Source organism: Anomaloglossus baeobatrachus, chromosome 1, assembly GCF_048569485.1.
Source record: "Anomaloglossus baeobatrachus isolate aAnoBae1 chromosome 1, aAnoBae1.hap1, whole genome shotgun sequence".
Lineage (NCBI taxonomy): Eukaryota > Metazoa > Chordata > Amphibia > Anura > Aromobatidae > Anomaloglossus > Anomaloglossus baeobatrachus.
Window position 1 is genome coordinate 127203402 of NC_134353.1, and position 23357 is coordinate 127226758.

Sequence of the window (23357 nt, forward strand, 5' to 3'; positions counted from 1 at the left end):
CTTGATTGAGAAAATTATGGCTATTTTTAGAGACGAAATTATTCTTTTACTTATACAAGCCCCCCTTTCTGTCACTAATTAAAATTCTAAAATTCATGACACCTAATGTGTCCTAAAGCCTATTAGGTGAGATGTATTTTGGAACCATATGTTGGTGGGCCACCTAGTCACATGGCTACATAAGGAAGCCAGCCTCCAGGTGCAATACCAGTCATAACTACTGGATGTGATTGGTGCCCACCCAACCTATTAGACCAGTATCCAAGGCGCGACAAATAAGGAAGAAAAAACATGCACATTGAACGGGATCACCTTTAAAAAAAAATATTCTTTGTGCTACAGCAAGCCAAGAACATTTTGACAGGCTTATAACAATGGTAATATAGCAAAATACCAGAGGTAGTCCACAGTAATCACAACAAATTAGCTGGACCAGTTAAGGAGCTTAGAAAAATTCATATACATAAAACATAACTTTTAATTCATACAAGGAATAAAAGTGAACAAAAATTCACTAGTGAGAATTAAAACCACAGGTGCCAATAGTCCGACCATTCGGACCATATCGGGCTAAGGGCACAGTTAATAGGCCCAGAAGTACGGTCTGTCTCAGCTTACTCCAGGTAAAGTGAGTTAGAACACTCAAACCCTCTACAAAGCAGTCAGCTGAGATAGAAAAAAGTGCACACAAAAATAATTATTACAGTCAAAGCCCCATTTGAGGGGGGGGGGTATTCACCAGTGTGTCACAGGCAGTTATACTGGTACCTATATGAAACCATAAATCCCACGTCATATGGGAACGGTCTTACCAGGTCCAAAGATTAATATCAGGCATACAGACAGGGTAACTGCTCCTGAGGGGGGCTGTCAATCAGCACATCAAATCCCATACATGCCAGGAAACCCGTATCAGGCATATGGATGGATCTTCCCACTCCCAACGTTTCACAAACAGATCATCAGGGGAGTCCAAGTGGGATGTCATAACGGGCTGTTGCGAAGTGTCACTATAGGCCAGCGTGACGTCATTGCTGTCATTCTGGCAGTGGATTGGCTCTGGTGTCCTCCATCTTGGATGAGGCACAGAGTCTATGTAAGACCCTGACGCACGCCGCATGGCGCTCAGTCCTCTTGGTTCCTGCATAGGAGTAGACGCTCTGTGCATGTCCCTTGCGGCACCTATTCTATCTAGGTGAGCATTATCGGTAGGGTAACGCTCTTGTACCTTGCAGCTTATGCTGTGGTCTGTATCCTCGCACCTTAGTGGAGTGGACATAGGTAGGTTAGGTGGTCGTTGCCTTCTAGGGTAACGCTCCACTACGCTGCCTCCTGCAGCAGTCCGTATCCTCGCACACTAGGTGAGCGGTCATAGGCAGGAGTTTCAAGCTAGCAGCCTTGCTGCTGTCCGTATCCTTGCACCACAAGTGGAGCGGACATAGGTAGGTGCCATATTGCACACACTACACCTAGTCTCTGTGACTGTTAACTGAGACAGGTGCTTCCACGCTCACAGACTGTGAGACTTCTATGCACTTTTATGTTGTATTCCTCACTCTTTTGCATTTCCACTCCTACGTTATTCTAATAAGGTAGTCGCTGTGACTTAAACAGTATACGCCGCTATTGGTCTTGGTGACACTGTGACGCAACCGTGTCAGTACCGCTTTGGTGGTACAAGTTTCCCCTATCCTCTGCCATACTCTGCCCTGACTGTCGGATAGCCTTCCATTCCCTTATTATCCGACAGCCCCCGTAACAGTATGTATATGTGTGTGTGTATATGTGTATATATATATATATATATATATATATATATATATATATATATATATATATATATATATATATATATATATATATATATATATATATATATATATATATATATATATATATATATGTGTATATATAATATGTATATGTGTGTGTGTGTGTGTGTACACACACACACACACACACACACACACTTGAGGGACATGGAGTTCAGGAAGCTGCATCATATCCTATCCCTGTGTCACGCTATTTTAACATGTCCTGTAGTCATCCATTAGAACGGATCCGTTCGGAAACTGATTTCTCCCAGATCCGTTTTTTTTTCTAATTTGGGAGTCATTGAATAACAGATTCATTACTGGAATGCATTTGTAATGGATCCATTGTCCATAGATTCCACATGTTAAAAATTGATCCGGCCGACATCCATTATATAACTAAAAACAAAAGTTGTGTGTGCAACCTTTTCGCAAATGCAGCTCAACAGATGACTACAGGACTTGTGAACCCAGCCTAATACTATTGCAGAGATGTATCTTACACAGGAGTCGACACAGGCGCACATGCATCCACCATCATCTGAGCCCACACATCCACTGTAATCAAACAGTATAATAGCACATACAGTGCTGGCCAAAAGTATTGGCACCCCTGCAATTCTGTCAGAGAATACTCAGTTTCTTCTTGAAAATGATTGCAATCACAAATTGTTTGGTATTGTTATCTTCATTTATTTTGCTTGTAATGAAAAAAACACAAAAGAGAATGAAACAAAAATCAAATCATTGATCATTTCACACAAAACTCCAAAAATGGTCCAGACAAAAGTATTGGCACTCTTAGCCTAATACTTGGTTGCACAACCTTTAGCCAAAATAACTGCGAACAACCGCTTCCGGTAACCATCAATGAGTTTCTTACAATGCTCTGCTGGAATTTTAGACCATTCTTCTTTGGCAAACTGCTCCAGGTCCCTGAGATTTGAAGGGTGCCTTCTCCAAACTGCCATTTTGAGATCTCTCCACAGGTCTTCTATGGGGTTCAGGTCTGGACTCATTGCTGGCCACTTTAGTAGTCTCCAGTGCTTTCTCTCAAACCATTTTCTAGTGCTTTTTGAAGTGTGTTTTGGGTCATTGTCCTGCTGGAAGACCCATGACCTCTGAGGAAGACCCAGCTTTCTCACACTGGGCCCTACATTATGCTGCAAAATTTGTTGGTAGTCTTCAGACTTCATAATGCCATTCACACGGTCAAGCAGTCCATTGCCAGAGGCAGCAAAGGAACCCCAAAACATCAGGGAACCTCCGCCATGTTTGACTGTAGGGACAGTGTTTTTTTTCTTTGAATGCCTCTTTTTTTTTTTCCTGTAAACTATGTTGATGGCTTTTCCCAAAAAGATCTACTTTTGTCTCATCTGACCAGACAACATTGTTCCAAAACATTTTAGGCTTTCTCAGGTAAGTTTTGGCAAACTCCAACCTGGCTTTTTTATATAGGGGAAAGAAGTGGGGTTTTCTGGGTATCCTACCATACAGTCCCTTTTTATTCAGACGCCGACTGATAGTACGGGTTGACACTGTTGTACCCTTGGACTGCAGGGCAGCTTGAACTTGTTTGGATGTTAGTCGAGGTTCTTTATCCACCAGCCGCACAATCTTGCGTTGAAATCTCTCTTCAAATTTTTCTTTGCCTTCCACATCTAGGGAGGTTAGCCACAGTGCCATGGGCTTTAAACTTCTTGATGACACTGCGCACCGTAGACACAGGAACTTTCAGGTCTTTGGAGATGGACTTGTAGCCTTGAGATTGCTCATGCTTCCTCACAATTTGGATTCTCAAGTCCTCAGACAGTTCTTTGGTCTTCTTTCTTTTCTCCATGCTCAATGTGGTACACACAAGGACACAGGACAGAGGTTATGTCAACTGGCTGCAAGTGTGATTTAGTTATTGCCAACACCTGTTAGGTGCCACAGGTAAGTTACAGGTGCTGTTAATTACACAAATTAGAGAAGCATCACATGATTTTTCAAACAGTGCCAATACTTTTGTCCACCCCCTTTTTTATGTTTGGTGTGGAAATATATCCAATTTGGCTTTATGACAAATTTTTATATATTTTTTTTTTCATTGAAGACAAATTAAATGAAGATAATAATACCAAAGAATTTGTGACTGCAATTATTTTCAAGAAGATACTGAGTATTATCTGACAGAATTGCAGGGGTGCCACTACTTTTGGCCAGCACTGTACGCCCTAACAAAAGCAACAGTATTATCTAATAATGTGACATACATATTGTACATGGGCCGGGACCATATCAGGGCCACAGCACTTAATCATGATGTGACATAAATTGTGCAGGTTCCCTACTAAAATCAACAATAAAAAGAAAAAACAAAGTTTTTAAAAATATAAACTAATCACGCACCTTTTTGACCCATTGAAAATAAAAAAAATTAAAAAATACACACACACATTGGGCATTTCTGAATGTGACAATACCAAATCTATCAAAACACAAAATCAATTACTCTGATTGGTAAAGAGGGTAGTGAGGGGGGGGGGGGGATCAAAACACCAGAATTACGTTTTTGTTTTTTTTGTTTCTGTGGGGTCGCTGCAACGTTGCAATAACAGGTGATCAAAACATCACATCTATCCATGATATAATTAATAACATTCCATCAAGACGCAAATTATGAGTAGTCTCTGTTCCACAGATCCCCCCCCCCCCCCCAAATTAGAACCCTACGGATCTTGGAAAAAGGCGATAAAGGCGTAATTCTTCTTTTTTTTTTTCTCTTCACCACACTTTTGTCTTTGAACTCATATTGTCCTGGGGAATCCTAATACCAGGTCTTTTTAAAAGACAGTGAACATGGTAAATAAAAAAAAACCACAATTGTGTAATTGCACTTTTTTTTTCCATTTCACAGCACTTGGAATTCTTTTTTCCTGTTTTCCAATAAAATATGTGGCAGAATGAATGGTGTTATTCAAAGTGTGACTTGTTCAGCAAAAAACAAGGCCTCATCTGGATATATTGACTGAAAAATAAAAAAAAAATTATGGCTCTTGGAAGAAGAGAAAAATATGGGAAAATTGATGGGTAATGAAGGGGTTAATAAAGCCATACTGCCACTTGGCAATGTTTGTACTATATACCAGCCAATACAGTAGCAGTAGTGTTTCCCTTCAGCCCCAAGATCACCAGTAACAAATGTGCGAGCAGTGTGTGTCCCCCTGAACATTAGTGATAGCAGTGTGTTCTCCACAAATGAGGGTGTCTGCAGACGGCCCAACCCTCCATATACCTTGGCAATATTGTTGCTTCCCATATACCTTATTTCCAGTAGGCTGCCTCTCCCTCCGCATACTTTAGCACCAGTGATGATTCCCCTCCCTAAAGGGACAAATTCTGCCCTTTTGCATCTGCCACTAGGGGGAGCTCATGGCATGTTTACGATGCTACACTTCCCGTAAATTGCACAATTCCATTTCTAAAGATTCTCGGACCCCATATGCACGGTATGTCTGTCTGTATGGTGGGTACATGGACTGTATCTAATATCTGTAGTGTAAGATTGACATTGTAAAATTGTTTTTCTCCTTTCTTTACACAGATTTTCAACTGAACTCTCATCTATCAACACTGGCAAATATTCACAAGATATACCACACACTGAACCGGCTGGTAATGACAAGACATTGGCAGAAAGTGATTTTGGAATAGTTGCATGCAGTTTGTTGTCTGAGCAGACTATGAAAATCCATCCAGCAGTCCAGTGGTGTAACTGGAGTCCTATAGGTCCAGATGCAAAATTTGGACTTGGCCCTCCCATCGCATGTTGGTCAGATGTAGTATTCTAAATGTTATAAAGATATAGATCTGTTGTCCCCTCCATCACCCTTCATTATGTATAATGTCCCCCATCCTGAGCCTCTTCCTGGTTTATATTTCATCCATTCCTCTGTTGTTCTCTGATGCACAAAAAAACATCCCTCTCACCTTTCTCCTCTCCCTCGTCATGCTGCATCCTCCTCTGTATCCTGCGCAGAGCCTGGCAGCTAACTTTGCTGTGCCTGCTATGATGACGCATGATGTCACTGCTATGCGACGCCAGTGCCTGACACTCCAGAAGTGGCTACTGGCCTCTGATTGGCTGGTAGGTTGTATTGCAGTACAGAGACCCGGCGAGTCTCTGTGTCACAGTACACTTAAGCTGAATGTGTGTCCTTACATGTGCATCCAGCTGAGTTAAGCACTTGGGTCAGCAGGCGCCCCTTCCCCCTCGGGCCCGTTAACACTCGTACCCTCTGCAACCATGTTCATAACGCAATCTATCTGTCGTGTGCATCCACTGAATAGGTGAAACACATGGCTATCCAGTTGTTACAATTTTTTATGTCCCAACGGACCTGTTACATTTGTAGACTTCATCTTACATGTGCCTTATCTATTTGATCTTTTGATAAATAAAACTATATTGAATCTTGTAGTGCAGGCCCCTAATATGCCCTCACCAATGCTGATCCTTCATAGCATTCTCGACTAGGTCACATGACCGCATAGAAGTGATGTAGATGGTCAATGATAACTAGGTCTGTATATTATGTCACGGCTGACTGCTTTATCTACTATTTCCAGAATTTGACAGAAGACGTGGGTCAAGACGATCACCAGACAGGTAGACTTGATTTTTTAGTTTTTTTTTTCCAAGTAATCCTTTGAACTTTTTTTTTTTTTCTTTCTTGCCTAAGTGTGTGTGTGTGTGTGTGTGTGTGTGTGTGTGTGTGTGTGTGTGTGTGTGTGCGTGCGTGCGTGCGTGTGTGTGCGTGCGTGCGTGCGTGCGTGCGTGCGTGCGTGCGTGCGTGCGTGCGCGTGATATTCTCAACTACCACGGTCTTCTCCCAGGTCCTGCTCTCTTCTGCTCCTCTTCTCAATGCGTTATCGCTCTTCAGATGCTGCGGGTCACACTGAGCTCAGACCAGAAAGTGTCTTTTACCATGTCAGGCTATGGAGCATCAGAACGAGGCTCAGACTTAGGGGTACTTTGCACGCTGCGACATCGCTAGCCGATGATAGCGATGCCGAGCGCGATAGTACCTCCCCCGTCGCACATGCGATATCTTTTGATAGCTGCCGTAGCGAACATTATCGCTACGGCAGCTTCACACGCACTTACCTGCCCTGCGACGTTGCTCTGACCGGCGACCCGCTTCCTTCCTAAGGGGGCGGGTCGTGCGGTGTCAAAAGAAGCGGAGAGGCGGAGATGAGCGGGACGTAAACATCCCGCCCACCTCCTTCCTTTCACATTGGCGGTGGAGGCAGGTAAGGAGATGTTCCTCGCTCCTGCAGCTTCACACACAGCGATCTATGCTGCCGCAGGAACGAGGAACAACATCGTATCTCCTATTGGTGCAACATTATGAAAATGTCCGACACTACACAGATCACCGATTTACGACGCTTTTGCGATCGTTTATTGGCGCATCTAGGCTTTAGACGTTGCGACGTCGTTACCGACGCCGGATGTGCGTCACTTTCTTCATCGTTCCTTATGGGAGACCCAGACCATGGGTGTATAGCTTCTGCCTCCGGAGGACACACAAAGTACTACACTAAAAGTGTAGCTCCTCCCTCCGAGCATATACACTCCCCGGATGACAAATTCAACCAGTTCAATGCTTTGTGTTCAGGAGGTCACACACACACATGCATCCTCTGATTTTTGATTTCAAAGATTTGGAAGAAAAGCGGGTCCAATCTGGACTCCCGGCATGTCCCTTCTCACCCCACTGTGTCGGCGTTGCTGTTAAGGTTGATTTCAGGGCTGGAGCCTTCACATGCCGCGCTCCTTCACCATCCCTCGGGCTCTGGCTTGAAGTGGGAGCCATCACGGTTCTCACTGCTTTGCAGGAGACCGGTCTCCATCCGCAGCCCTGTTCAGGATCCTGTCGGACGGAGCGCTCACCTCCCAGGGACCTGGCACCTGCGTCTCACAAGCTAAGTACGGAGACGTTATTACCACAGACAGTAGTCTTTCCAGGGGTCCCTTGTACTTTATATTTTGGGGAGAGTGTGTTTTATGATTGTGTTATCATTTCCGGCCGGTTCTCCAGTTTTCACTGGTGCCTGCACGCTGGCCGCATGTTTAAATCTAGGCCCCGGCTTTGCCTGAGGCCTACTTTCGGTTTCACTCCCCCTGCATGTCTGTCATGCAGAGGGACAGTGTGGCTCCGCCCAGCGGCTGTTCAGCACAGGGAACGGACACTCCTCACTGAGGAAAGATTCCCTCCCCTGTATACCTCATTTGCCCATCAGATCCTGCTCTCAGAGTAGGCCCCGCCCCCTCTCCTCGCTCCGGCGCCATTTTCTCAGCGTTCTCAATGTCTGCATAACACATGGGGGCCTTGGGCTGGGGGATCTGGAGGGCACAGAGATGTCCCTATGTTAAACGGTCTGGCAAGCCACAACCTCCGGTTGTGCAGCTGCTTATATACTCTGTTTATATACTCTGCTGGGGGTCATTCTGGACAGGAGCCCCCACTTCTGCAGCATGTCTCACATCATAGCAAGGCTGCAAGGCTGTTCTTATTATGCACTGCATGTAGATCTGTCTGTACCGAGCACATAACCACATTGTGATGCCTGCTCTAACATAGTGGTCCCTCAGCCTGGAGGCTCATCAGTGGTCCCTCCAGCTGCTCCGGCTCCGGTGGCTGAACCCCCGGTTTGGGCAGAATCCCTCTCTCCAGGGGACAGCTGTCCCGGACACTGCTGAGCATGCATCAGCCCCCTTCTCAGGGCGCTTCTGCTGCTACGGCTCGCTCAGCAAAGCTCACAGAGGATTCTTCATCTGGTCTCAGTCCCCGTCCTCCTAAAATGGAGTCGCAGGGTCCCCTTTCCTTCCTCGTCCCGCAGCTCTGATTCACGAGCCGACTCGCAGGACGAGGAGGATGCCTTTACTAGGGGCTCGGACGGATCTGTCCGAAGGTGACGCAGATGCTAATGATTGATTGCGTCCATTATATTTGTACTGGACCTCAATCCGCCTGTATCAGGGGTGCATTCCCCTCTGGCAGAAAGGCATCAGTATACCTTAAGACAACAAGGAGTGTGTTCCTTAACCACTCCAGTTTTCAGGCCACTGTGACCAAGCCCAGAGCCTGTCCTGACAGACGCTTCCCAAAGCGTGGTTCTGATGACTGTTTCCCCCTTCCACCAGTGGTGGTCAAGGAGTGGGCTCATTCACCAAGGGTGGACCCTCCGGTGTCTAGTTTTTCAGCCCGGACAGTTGTATCAGTGGCTGACGGCACCTCTCTAAGGATCCCACTGTCCGCCAGGTTGTCCTTCTGGCCTATATGAGGCGGCGGGGGCCTCGTTCTCCCCATCTTTTGCAGCAGTGCGGGCTCTCAAAGCCATCTCTGCTTCTCTGGAGGAGATGCATTCCCTCACCAGGGACTTTATGCCCGAAATGGTTGCCTTAACTTCCAGGCTTCAGTCTTTTCATCCTATGCCATGTCTGCCATGCTGGAGTCTGTCACCGCACTGCGGTGGCCTCGGCTACTTCCCTCGCTATCCGCAGGCTCCTGTGGCTTCGAGAGTGGAAGGCAGATGCTTCTTAAGAAGTTCCTTGCTGGGCTCCCTTTTGCTGGGACCAGTCTATTCGGTGAACATCTGGATGAAATTATTAAGGAAGTTTTTGGCAGGAAGAGTACTTCCATGCCACAAACCCAGGAAACCTGTCCAGGGCAGGAACCAGTCGAGGTGTCGTTCCTTTCGTCCCTCTAACTGGTCGTCCTCTAAGCCCTCGGCCTCGTCCACTAACTCAGCCAAGGTCCGTAAACCAACTGGCGCATGAAGCCGCGTCCTCAGAAGTCGGCAGGAGCTGCGGCCCCCAAGGCAGCCTCCTCTTGATTATCTGGCCGCGCCAGTAACGTCCTTGGTCGGTGGCAGGCTCTCCCTCTTGGGCGACGTGTGGTTTCAACACGTCTTCGATCAGTGGGTGTGGGTTACCATCTCCCACGGCTACAGAATAGAATTCTATCCAGCCCGCCAAACAGATTTTTTCTGTCAACTCCCCCCTGCTCCAAGGCCGCCGCCTTCTCACAGGCCGTGGCAGCAGGCCAATGGAGTAATTGTACCAGTTCCCGACTGGGAACGGTTCTGAGATTTCTACTAAAATCTCTTTCTAGTCCCCGAAAAGGACGGTGCTTTCCGACCTGGATCTCAAGCTTCTCAACAAGCATGTCAGGTGTGGCATTTTTGCATGGAATCTCTGCGATCAGTCAATGACCCAAGGAGATTTCTTAGCATCCATCGACATCAGAGATGTCTTTCTTTCTTTTTCGCTCCTAATTGGGAGACCCAGACAATTGGGTGTATAGCTACTGCCTCCGGAGGCCGCACAAAGTACTACACTTAAAAGTGTAAGGCCCCTCCCCTTCTGGCTATACACCCCCCCGTGGGAGCACGGGTCCTTCAGTTTTTTGCTTTGTGCGAAGGAGGTCAGACACGCACACATAGCTCCACTGTTTAGTCAGCAGCAGCTGCTGACTATGTCGGATGGAAGAAAAGAGGACCCATACAAGGGCCCCCAGCATGCTCCCTTCTCACCCCACTTTCTGTCGGTGGTGCTTGTTAAGGTTGAGGTACCCATTGCGGGTACGGAGGCTGGAGCCCACATGCTGATTCCTTCCCCATCCCCATTAGGGCTCTGGGTGAAGTGGGATTTTACCGGTCTCCAGGCACAGAGACCGTGCTCCATCCGCAGCCTGGAGAAGCCGCTGGATTTGGAGCTGAGTATCGTCAGGGACATGGCCCTGCTCCGTCAAGGTACTCTGTGTCCCCGTGCATACGCGCGCACACCGCAGCATTGCTGGGTGTGTTAGTGCGCCGGGGACAACAGCGCTGCTGCGCTTGTGCCATTTCCTCACTTCAGCTTAGCTGAGTGGGTAGACTCGGGGAGAACGGTCGCGCCGGCCGCTGGGACTGCGACGCGGCTGGGACTTGTGGTGCGCCGGGGACTTCCGCGCTGGCCGTGCATATATCACGGCCGCGCTTATTACTACAGTCCCCGGCTTTTGCGGCCTAGTTCGTTCGTTCCCGCCTCCGCACCTGCCAGTCAGGAGGAGGGCGGGACGCTGTACAGAGCATCAGCGCTGAGGGCTGGAGTCTTTTTTACATACTCCAGCCCTCACACCAGGCACAGTAGGACGCAGTTTCCCGCTCTTTGTTTGTGGCACGCCCACGGTCCGCCCCTCTTCACAGAACGCCGGCAGCCATTCCTGCCTGCACGCTGAGCTGCAGAGGGGAGACGGGGAGACCCAGACACGGGATTCTACGGCCTCATACCCGCTGTTCAGCGGGCGGTAAGCAGCCCTCAAGGGCTCACCCCCACTTGTGCCGTTTGTATACTAAGTATTTTGTGTTTGCAAATACTTTTACTGTACGGTCGCTGGTGATTCTCGGCTATATACCCTCCTAGATTACAAGGAGGCAACAGCATGTCGTCCGCTAAACGCAAGGGTGCCAAGGCACAGACATTATATGCTGCCTGTACCGCATGTGCGGCTGCTCTACCGGCAGGTTCCACTGACCCCCATTGTGTGCAGTGCTCGGCCCCTGTGCAACTTGCACAGCCGGGGCCTCTGCTGGACGTGACCCAGGGTGTACCACCTGTGAATGCTGTCCAGGTGACAGGAACGGAGTTTGCAGCTTTTGCTGACAGATTGTCTATGACCATGTCAAAGATTCTTGAAACATTGCAGTCTAGACCAGTAACTCAGACCATGGACACTGTGGCATCATTGCTCCCTGGTCCCCCTCAGCTGGAACACTTCCAAGCTCCGGGGGTGTCACATGCACCCCAGGGTGACGATTCTGACTCGGACAACTGTCCCAGACAACCTAAGCGGGCTCGTTATGAGGGGCCCTCAACTTCGTCTCACTGGTCAGGATCCCAGCGGGACGAATCTATGGGTGATGAGGCGGATGTAACTGATCAAGATTCTGATCCTGGGTCCGCTCTCAATCTGGATACACCGGATGGTGACGCCATAGTGAATGATCTTATAGCGTCCATCAATAGGATGTTAGATATTTCTCCGCCAGCTCCTTCTGAGGAGGAGGCAGCTTCACAGCAGGAGAAATTCCATTTCAGATACCCCAAGCGTAAATTAAGCACTTTTCTGGACCACGCTGACTTTAGAGATGCAATCCAGAAACACCACGCTTATCCTGAGAGGCGGTTCTCTAAACGGCTTAAAGATACACGCTATCCTTTTCCCCCTGACGTGGTCAAGGGTTGGACCCAGTGTCCCAAGGTGGACCCTCCAATCTCCAGGCTTGCAGCTAGATCCTTAGTTGCAGTAGAAGATGGAGCGGCACTTAAAGATGCCACTGACAGGCAGATGGAGCTCTGGCTGAAATCCATCTATGAAGCTATTGGAGCGTCGTTGGCGCCAGCTTTCGCAGCCGTATGGGCGCTCCAAGCTATTTCAGCTGGGCTTATACAAGTCGACTCGGTCACACGTACATCTGCCCCGCAGGTGGCACCATTGACCTCTCAAATGTCTGCATTCGCGTCTTACGCGATTAATGCTGTCCTGGACTCTACGAGCCGTACGGCGGTGGCGTCAGCCAACTCCGTGGTTTTGCGCAGGGCCCTGTGGTTGAGAGAATGGAAAGCAGATTCTGCTTCCAAGAAGTGCTTAACCAGTTTGCCCTTTTCTCGTGACCGATTGTTTGGGGAGCGTTTGGATGAAATCATTAAACACTCCAAGGGTAAGGACTCATCCTTACCTCAACACAGACAAAACAAGCCCCAACAAAGGAGGGGTCAGTCTGGTTTTCGGTCCTTTCGAGGCTCAGGCAGGTCCCAATTCTCCTCGTCCAAAAGGACTCAAAAGGATCAGAGAGGTTCAGATTCTTGGCGGACGCAGTCACGCCCAAAAAAGACAGCAGGAAGAACTGTTACCAAGACGGCTTCCTCATGACTCTCAGCCTCCTCTCTCCACATCCTCGGTCGGTGGCAGGCTCTCCCGCTTTGGCGGCATTTGGCTGTCACAGGTCAAAGACCGTTGGGTGAGGGACATTCTGTCTCACGGGTACAGGATAGAGTTCAGCTCTCGTCCTCCAACTCGTTTCTTCAGAACTTCCCCACCGCCAGACCGAGCCGATGCTCTGCTGCAGGCGGTGGCCGCTCTAAAGGCGGAAGGAGTGGTGACTTCCGTTCCTCTTCAGGAACAAGGTCACGGTTTTTACTCCAATCTGCTTGTGGTGCCAAAGAAGGACGGGTCCTTTCGGCCCGTCCTGGATCTAAAGTTGCTCAACAAACACGTAAAAACCAGGAGGTTCCGGATGGAATCTCTCCGCTCCGTCATAGCCTCAATGTCTCAAGGAGATTTCTTAGCATCAATAGACATCAAGGATGCTTATCTTCACGTGCCGATTGCGCCAGAGCATCAGCGTTTTCTACGCTTCGTTCTAGAAAGCGAACACCTGCAGTTCGTAGCGTTACCTTTCGGGCTGGCAACAGCCCCTCGGGTCTTCACCAAGGTCATGGCAGCAGTAGTAGCTGTCCTGCACTCGCAGGGTCACTCCGTGATCCCGTATTTGGACGATCTACTTATAAAGGCACCCTCTCAAGAGGCATGCCAACACAGTCTGAACGTGGCACTGAAGACTCTCCAGAGTTTCGGGTGGATTATCAACTTTTCAAAGTCAAATCTAACCCCGACCCAATCACTAACCTATCTTGGCATGGAGTTTCATACTCTCTCAGCGATAGTGAAGCTTCCACTGGACAAGCAGTGCTCTCTGCAGACAGGGGTGCAATCTCTCCTGCAGAACCAGTCCCACTCCTTGAGGTGCCTCATGCATTTCCTAGGGAAGATGGTGGCAGCAATGGAAGCAGTCCCTTTCGCGCAGCTTCATCTGCGCCCTCTACAATGGGACATTCTCCGCCAATGGGACGGGAAGTCGACGTCCCTCGACAGGGATGTCTCCCTCTCTCAGGCAACCAAGGACTCTCTCCGATGGTGGCTTCTTCCCACCTCATTGTCAAAAGGAAAGTCGTTCCTACCCCCATCCTGGGCGGTGGTCACGACAGATGCGAGCCTATCAGGGTGGGGAGCAGTGTTTCTTCACCACAGGGCTCAGGGTACGTGGACTCAGAGAGAGTCCACCCTTCAGATCAATGTTCTGGAAATCAGAGCAGTCTATCTTGCTCTGCGAGCCTTCCAACAGTGGCTGGAGGGCAAGCAGATCCGGATTCAGTCGGACAATTCCACAGCGGTGGCGTACATCAACCACCAAGGGGGAACACGCAGTCGACAAGCCTTTCAAGAAGTCCGGCGGATTCTGACGTGGGTGGAAAACACAGCATCCACCATATCCGCAGTTCACATCCCAGGCGTGGAAAACTGGGAAGCAGACTTTCTCAGTCGCCAGGGCATGGACGCAGGGGAATGGTCCCTTCACCCAGACGTGTTTCAGGAGATCTGTCGCCGCTGGGGGATGCCGGACGTCGACCTGATGGCGTCACGGCACAACAACAAGGTCCCGGTTTTCATGGCACGGTCTCACGATCACCGAGCTCTGGCGGCAGACGCCTTAGTTCAGGATTGGTCGCAGTTCCGACTACCTTATGTGTTCCCACCTCTGGCATTATTGCCCAGAGTGATCCGCAAAATCAGGTCCGACTGCCGTTGCGCCATTCTCGTCGCTCCAGACTGGCCAAGGAGGTCGTGGTACCCGGATCTGTGGCATCTCACGGTAGGACAACCGTGGGCGCTACCAGGCCGTCCAGACTTGCTGTCTCAAGGGCCGTTTTTCCATCTGAATTCTGCGGCCCTGAACCTGACTGTGTGGCCATTGAGTCCTGGGTCCTAGGGACCTCAGGTTTATCTCATGATGTTGTGGCCACCATGAGACAGGCTAGGAAACCATCCTCCGCCAAGATCTACCACAGAACGTGGAAGATATTCTTATCTTGGTGCTCTGCTCAGGGAGTTTCTCCCTGGCCATTTGCATTGCCTATTTTTCTTTCCTTCCTGCAGTCTGGGTTGGAAAAAGGTTTGTCGCTTAGCTCCCTTAAAGGACAAGTTTCTGCGCTATCCGTATTCTTTCAGAAGCGCCTGGCGCGACTTCCTAAGGTACGCACGTTCCTGCAAGGGGTTTGTCATATCATTCCCCCTTACAAGCGGCCATTGGAACCCTGGGATCTGAACAGGGTTCTGATTGCTCTCCAGAAGCCACCTTTCGGGCCTATGAAGGAGATTTCCTTTTCTCGGCTTTCACAGAAAGTGGCTTTTCTGGTGGCGGTCACGTCTCTTCGGAGAGTGTCAGAGCTGGCGGCGTTATCTTGCAAATCTCCCTTCCTGGTGTTTCACCAAGACAAGGTAGTACTGCGTCCAATTCCAGAGTTCCTTCCCAAGGTGGTATCTTCCTTTCATCTCAATCAGGATATCACTTTACCATCTTTGTGTCCGCATCCAGTTCACCAATTTGAAAAGGGTTTACATCTGTTGGACCTGGTGAGAGCACTCAGGATCTACATTTCCCGCACGGCGTCTCTGCGCCGTTCGGATGCACTCTTTATCCTGGTCGCTGGTCAGCATAAAGGGTCGCAAGCTTCCAAATCCACCCTTGCGCGGTGGATCAAGGAACCAATTCTTCACGCCTACCGTTCTGCTGGGCTTCCGACTCCTTCTGGACTGAAGGCCCATTCTACCAGAGCCGTGGGTGCGTCCTGGGCATTACGGCATCAGGCTACGGCTCAGCAGGTGTGCCAGGCGGCTACCTGGTCGAGTCTGCACACTTTCACCAAGCATTATCAGGTGCATACCTACGCTTCGGCGGATGCCAGCCTAGGTAGACAAGTCCTGCAGGCGGTGGTGGCCCACCTGTAAGGAAGGGCTGCCTGACAGCCCGATCGCGAGGTATTATTTTACCCACCCAGGGACTGCTTTTGGACGTCCCAATTGTCTGGGTCTCCCAATTAGGAGCGAAAAAGAAGGGAATTTTGTTTACTTACCGTAAATTCCTTTTCTTCTAGCTCCAATTGGGAGACCCAGCACCCGCCCTGTTTTTCTGAGGGTATTTGTTTTTCGGGTGCACATGTTGTTCATGTTAATAACTTACGTTCTCCGATATGTTTATCGGATTGAATTTGTTTTTGAAACAGTTATTGGCTTTCCTCCTTCTTGCTTTTGCACTAAAACTGAAGGACCCGTGCTCCCACGGGGGGGTGTATAGCCAGAAGGGGAGGGGCCTTACACTTTTAAGTGTAGTACTTTGTGCGGCCTCCGGAGGCAGTAGCTATACACCCAATTGTCTGGGTCTCCCAATTGGAGCTAGAAGAAAAGGAATTTACGGTAAGTAAACAAAATTCCCTTCGCTTGTGCCAATCGCAGTTTCACACCAGCGTTGCCTACGTTTTGTAATCGGAGAGGAACATTTCCAATTCGTGGCTCTCCCCTTCGGGTTAGCCACGGCCCCTCGTGTACTCACAAGGTCATGGCAGCAGTGGTTGCGGTTATGCACCTCCAGGGGTTGGTAGTGATTCCTTACCTGGACGACCTTCTAGCCAAGGCGTCATCCAGTGCAGACTGTCAGCGGAGTGTCTCGCTCACTCTCAGTGGCGTGTCTCGCTCACTCTCGCCACGCTTCAAGTCCACTCTGACCCCGACCTAGGACCTTACGTACCTAGGGATGCAATTCGAGACTCTGCTGGCACTTGTGAAGCTGCCCTTAGTCAAACAGCCCCTTCATCTGGCGGTTCGCTCTCTGCTGAGGCTCCGCCGTCATTCCATCAGGCACCTCATGCAGGTGCTGGGTCAGATGGTGGCGTCAATGGAAGCAGTTCCCTTTACCAGTTCCATCTGCGTCCCCTGCAGCTGGACATTCTCCGCTGTTGGGACAAGCGGACCTCTTCCTTGCACAGGCTGGTGGCTTTGTCGCCACAGACCAGGAGCTCTCTTTAGTGGTGGCTTCGGCCCCTCTCTCTGTCCCAGGGACGCTCCTTTCTGGCCCCGTCCTGGGTGATTCTCACCACGGATGCCAGTCTATCCGGCTGGGGAGCAGTGTTTCTCCACCACCGAGCACAGGGCATTTGGACTCCGTCCGAATCAGCCCTCTCGATCAAGGTGCTGGAAATCAGGGCTGTACTCCTAGCTCTCATAGTTTTTCACCACCTGTTGGCGGGCAGGCACATTCGTGTCCAGTCAGACAACGCGACAGCAGTTGCCTACCTCAATCACCAAGGCGGGACTCGCAGCCGCCTAGCAATGTCGGAAGTTCAACGTATCCTTCAGTGGACGGAGGACTCCAAGTCCACCATATCCGCAGTCCACATCCCAGGCGTAGAAAACTGGGAGGCAGATTATCTCAGCCGTCAAACCGTGCACAGCGGCGAGTGGGCCCTGCATCCGGCAGTGTTCCGGTCAATCTGCCGCAAGTGGGGCACTCCGGAAGTGGATCTAATGGCATCCCGGCACAACAACAAGGTCCCGGTTTACGTGGCTCGCTCCCTCGATCCTCAGGCCTTGGCAGCGGACGCGCTGGTTCAAGATTGGTCCCAGTTCCGTCTGACCTACGTGTTTCCCCCTCTAGCTCTCTTGCCCAGAGTCCTGCGCAAGATCAGAATGGAGGGCCGTCGGGTCATAATCATTGCTCCAGACTGGCCCAGGCGAGCTTGGTTCCCAGACCTGCTCTGTCTGTCCGTAGAGGTGCCGTGGCATCTCCCGGACCGCCCAGACCCTCACAGGGTCCGTTTTCCGCCAGAATTCTGCGGCTCTCAGATTGACGGCGTGGCTCTTGAGCCCTGGATCCTTACAGCTTCAGGCATTCCTTCCGAGGTCATCTTCACTATGACTCAGGCTCGGAAGTCTTCCTCGGCCTGGATTTACCACAGGACTTGGAGAATTTTCCTGTCCTGGTGTCGTTCTTCCGGCCGTGCTCCTTGGCCGTTTTCCTTGCCGACCATCCTGTCCTTTCTACAGTCCGGTCTGCAGCTAGGACTGTCCCTCAATTCCCTCAAGGGACAGGTCTCGGCTCTGTCAGCGTTGTTCCAGCGGCGTTTCGCCCGGCTGGCCCAGATGCGCACCTTTATACAGGGCGCATCTCACATCATTCCGCCTTACCGGCGGCCTCTGGATCCCTGAGACCTTAATCTGGTCCTCACGGCCTTACAGAAACCCCCCTTTGAGCCTCTTAGGGAGGTTTCGTTGTTTCGTCTTTCACAGAAAATGGTCTTTCTGGTGGCCATAATTTCTCTCAGGAGAGTCTCTGATTTGACTGTGCTCTCTTCGGAGTCACCCTTTTTGGTCTTTCACCAAGACAAGGTGGTTCTCCGTCCGACTCCGGGCCTTCTCCCTAAGGTGGTGTCTCCTTTCCACCTTAACCAGGACATTTCATTGTCTTCCCTTTGTTCGGCCCCTGTGCATCGCTTTGAGAAAGCGTTGCATGCTTTAGATTTGGTGCGGACGCTCCGGATCTATGTGTCACGCACCGCTGTTCTTAGGCGGTGCACCTCTTTTTTTGTGCTGACCACAGGTCAGCGCAAGGGTCTCTCGGCTTCTAAACCGACCCTAGCTCGTTGGATTAGGTCGGCCATATCCGATGCCTACCAATGTTTCAGGTGCCTTCCCCCGCCGGGGATTAAGGCGCACTCGACCAGAGCTGTCGGTGCCTCTTGAGCTACGGCTCAGCAGGTCTGTCAGGCTGCCACTTGGTCTAGTCTGCATACCTTTTCGAAGCACTACCAAGTGCATGCTCATGCTTCGGCAGATGCGAGCTTGGGCAGACGCATCCTTCGGACGGCTGTCGCCCATTTGTGAAGTTAGGTTTTGCCTACTTCTCAGTTTCTGTTTATTTCCCACCCATGGACTGCTTTGAGACGTCCCATGGTCTGGGTCTCCCATAAGGAACGATGAAGAAAAAGAGAATTTTGTTTACTTACCGTAAATTCTTTTTCTTATAGTTCCGACATGGGAGACCCAGCACCCTCCCTGTTGCCTGTTGTGCATAATAATGCCAGACTTGTGACTTGAGTGTTCACACTCATGTAATGGTTTATGATATCAATGGGGTATTCTTATCTTATTAAGTGATAACCTATTTCTAATACTATCAATTAATGATTTGACAGGGTTTTACCTCTGAGAATCCCACCGTTCTCGAAGGAGAAAGTTAAAGCTCCTGGACACCCAGCTGTTACTTGAACGTCAACTAACTGCCTTTGTTTTTGTTATTTTGTATAAATCCGATAACCTTTTTTATTAAGATTTTAACAATCCAAGTCAGAACAATACAAGAGAATCCACCCAAGCCACCCCCTTCATTTCTGGATATAAACATTGTGAACATATACAGATTAGTATACAATAGTACAAATTAATATAAGAATGAGATCAGGATGTTTTCCCTTGGACACCAGCACTATTTGGGTCTGCGCTGACAAAGGCAGGAGCCGCTTGCCTCTGATTGGCCAGTGCGCTGCCTTTAAGTAGCGGCTGACAGGGGAAGGTCCTCTCTCATCGCGATGGTTACCGGATACACATCCTGTGGAGGGAGGACCTTCCCCTGTCAGCCGCTACTCAAAGTTAGCGCACTGGCCAATCAGAGGCAAGCGGCTCCTGCCTTTTGTCAGCGCGCTGGGAGCTGAAGGTCCGGCATCGGTCGCCTTGGTTACCCGATACATGCAAGTTCCAGGAAGCCGGCGAAGGAACGGAAGGTAAGGTGAGCGTAATATGTGTGCGTGCATGCGTGCTTGTGTGTTTGTGTGTGCTTGTGTATGTTTGTGTGGACTGCAAGAGCGGGTTAGAGCGCGGTGGATATACGGAACCGGAAGTGTGTGCGGTGAGTATTTTGCTCGTACAGCAAGGCTTTCTCGTAAACAGAGTTACGAATTTACAGAAAGCTTTGCTCGTTAGGCGAAATACTCGCTAACTGGGTTATTCGCTAAGCGAGGTTCCACTGTAGTAGGATTTTGTTGATTCTTTGTCAGCAAATGAAATGTAACACTCTCCTTACTCAACACTTGCTGGAGGTGCCTAAAAATCTTTTCATTATGCATAAGATTTTGTGGAGCAAATCTTTAAAAGCTGTCATGTTTTATCTGATGTCAGGATGTGTACGGCTCTAAATGTTTGTACTACAGATGATACCTAAAGTGAACTTCTTCTATTTCCCTTATTCTCAGGGAGTCTGCGTTCCTGCAGCACCTCAGACTGTTTTACTAAGACGATGCCCCCACGAAAAAAAAGAAGACCTACTGCTGGAGATGACCTGTTGGCTAAGAAAAGTAGACACGACGGGTAGGAGATTAGCAGCCATATTATTTATGAGATTGTTTCTAGTGTGACTCTCTGTAAGCGAACATAATAAACATCAGTCATTACCATCACCCAAATGATCCTGGATTGTGGCTGCATGTGCACTCAGCTTCTAATACCAGTCCAGTGTTATACTATGGGGCAGTGCCAATCAGCGCCTTTCTTTTTTTATTTTTATTTTATTTTTTAAGATCTTGAAGTCCTTATTTAGACGTTCATTTTTCGCATAAGGGTTCTATCTGTTTTTTTTCCACTTCTGAGCCCATTTCTTTTCATCCATTATAGTCTAATGAGCTGTTTAGATGTCCATGTTTTTTTGCACACCGCGTCCAAAAATAAAGATGGGTACATGTCTTTTTGATCCTAATCATGGATTAAAATCACCAATATAAGTCCAAGGCCACATCCACACGTTGAGTATTTGATGAGGGTTTTTTTTTCCACAGTATTTGTAGCCAAAACTAGGCATGGGTAAAAAATCCAGAAGTGATGCCCGTGTTTCTATTATACTTTTTCCTCTGATTGCTTCATTCCTGATTTTGGATTATAATAAATACTCAGGTACAGTACTCAATGTGTGCATGTGGCCTGAAGGTCCATGAAAATCAGAAACAGCTCAAAGGTGCCATCTATGTGCTGTCCGTCATTTTCAAGGACCCTTAGGCTGTGTGCACACGCCGTGTTTTGCCAGCAAAGTCTTTTCTTGCAGATTTGGTTGCAGCAAAACTCTGCAGCATGTCAATTGTATCTACGTTTTTTACCATTAAAAGTAATGAGAAAAAAAGCATTAAAAAACACGTAAAAACGCACATTTTATAGCAGCATTTTTCCTGCCAGAACATGTGCAGATTGTCTATAACATGTGCAAATATGAACAACATCTGAACAATATCAGGAGGGGAAATTTTTGGTGGTCAGAGTTGATCACCATAACCCCAATACAGGACAATAGGATAATTAATCCCTGGTAGAGACTCCAAAAAGCTTATAAGAACCATAAGGCCAGAATCACACTTGCTAGTGCCTCGCGTGTAACTCGCGCGAGTCTCTCATGGTAGAACCCGGCATGGCCGCACACTATGCATACAGGAGCGTCTGAGCTGCATAGAGATACATGCAACCGACCCGCTCCTGTCAGGGGAGTGTGCGGCCAGGCCGGGTTCTACCATGAGAGACTCGCGCGAGGCACTAGCAAGTGTGATTCTGGCCTAAGAATGAGTCACTGATACTACCTTTATGCAAACAGATATAAATAGGTCTTTATTAATCAAAATTAATCAAAATACATGTACAAAAGAGGGTTAAAAATTCAAGACAGGAGATGCTGGTTAAAGATACAAACTGATGGAGCAAACACCCATATGCTGGAAATGTGCAAGAAGCGCATCTAAACAAGGCTGGGTAACGCTGTGTCACAGGTGAAAAATCTAAGAGGTGACACTAGGGGTTGCACTCTAAGATAAGTAAAGTGTAACATAGTGCAGTGGTGTAATAATGCAGGGCAATTGGCCAGTATAAAATACTTGGTGCAAAAAATCCATCCAATAGGATATATAAGAGAAAATCACAACCCCTAGCATACAGTAGGATAAGCTACATAGATAAAAGACACATACCCATTATTACCAAGCCAGCAGGGAAAGGGTGCAGCTCCGTTAGACCCCAACACGTTTCGCGAGGGCTTCTTCACTGGGGATTGCGCCTGGAGTCTGCGCGTGCGCAGATGGAGCACTCGTATTGCCATTGAGCTGAGAGCTCAATCCGCACAGGCGCCGATTCACGGTGGCATTATTTGAAGAATGCACCGCAGACAGAGCCACGCTGCCGACAGAGCCTCACCGCCCTGCTTCACACAGCCGACCGCACAGCAGGCAGCACAGCCGGCTGCACAGTAGCCAACATTGCCTTACTCCAGCACCCCCCTGCCTCCGGTGACCCCAGCTCCACCACTGCTGTTGCCCCCCTACTGTAAGACACCACCAGAGTATAAGACAGACCCCATTTTTTGGGTTTTTCTTTATCGTTCCTTATGGGAGACCCAAACCATGGGTGTATAGCTACTGCCTCCGGAGGACACACAAAGTACTACACTAAAAGTGTAGCTCCTCCCTCCGAGCATATACACTCCCCGGATGACAAATCCAACCAGTTTCATGCTTTGTGTTCAGGAGGTCACACACACACATGCATCCTCTTTTGATTTTTCTTTTTTTTCTAAAGATTTGGAAGAAAAGCGGGTCCACCGGACTCCCGGCATGTCCCTTCTCACCCCCCTGTGCGGCGGTGCTGTTAAGGTTGACTTCAGGGCAGGAGCCCTTCATGCCGCGCTCCTTCACCATCCCTTAGGGGCTCTGGCTTGAAGTTAGAGCCAACACGGTTCTCACTGCCTTGCAGGAGACCGGCCTCCATCCGCAGCCCTTTTGCAGGACCCTGCTGGACGGAGCACTGAACCCCCACCCCACCCAGGGACTGGGCCCTGCGTCTCAAAGCTAAGTATAGAGACGTTATTCAGAGGGTCCTTCTGCAATGTGGGGCACTTTTATTGGGGGGGACAGTGATTTACTTTAATAATGCTGCTTTTTACTGTGTTTCCGGCCGGTTCCACGGTTTTTACTGAGAACCGTGCCGATGATGCCTGATTGTCGGCCGCATGCATAACTCTAGGCCCCGGCTTCAGCCGCGGCCTAGTTTCGTTTCGTTCCCCTGCATGTCAGTCATGCAGGGGGACACTGCAGGGCCGCCCACCGGCCGCTCTGCACAGGGGAGGACACTCCTCTCTGAGGAGATGATTCCCTCCCCTGTACATCTCCTTAGCCCTCCGATTCCCGCTCCTGGCTTAACCCCCGCCCCCCCCCCCCCCTCACTCTGGCGCCATTTTCTCAGCGTTCTTAGTACACTGGTCGGCGCTGGCTGCACTGCAGAAGGAGTGAATATCTGGCTGGGGGTCCAGGCTTGGAATCCGGAGGGCACACATAATAGCGGTATGGTAAGTCACAACCTCTGGTTGTGCACTTTTATACACTCTCAGGGCATTCTGAAGGAGTTAATTCTTTATTATAGAACCTCCTCCTCAGCAGCATGTCTCACACTAGGAGCAAGGCTCCAAGGCTGTACGCTATATGCACTGCATGCAAGCTCATATTGCCTGAACCGAGCACAGACCCACACTGTAATGCCTGTTCTAATGTGGTGGTGCCTCAGCCTGGAGTCTCCCCAGGCTGAACCCCCGGCTTGGGTA

At 49.4% G+C, this 23357-nt stretch overlaps 1 protein-coding gene across 1 annotated transcript in view; it reads left to right on the top strand.

Annotated features, from left to right (window-relative positions):
• DCUN1D4 (defective in cullin neddylation 1 domain containing 4) overlaps positions 1 to 23357 on the top strand; it is a 139984-nt gene that overhangs the window by 17680 nt on the left and 98947 nt on the right. The window contains exons 2-4 of the mRNA XM_075347033.1: positions 5401 to 5471; positions 6426 to 6465; positions 19987 to 20101. Coding sequence (XP_075203148.1) covers positions 5401 to 5471; positions 6426 to 6465; positions 19987 to 20101 — 226 coding nt within the window. The remainder of the gene's footprint in view (positions 1 to 5400; positions 5472 to 6425; positions 6466 to 19986; positions 20102 to 23357) is intronic.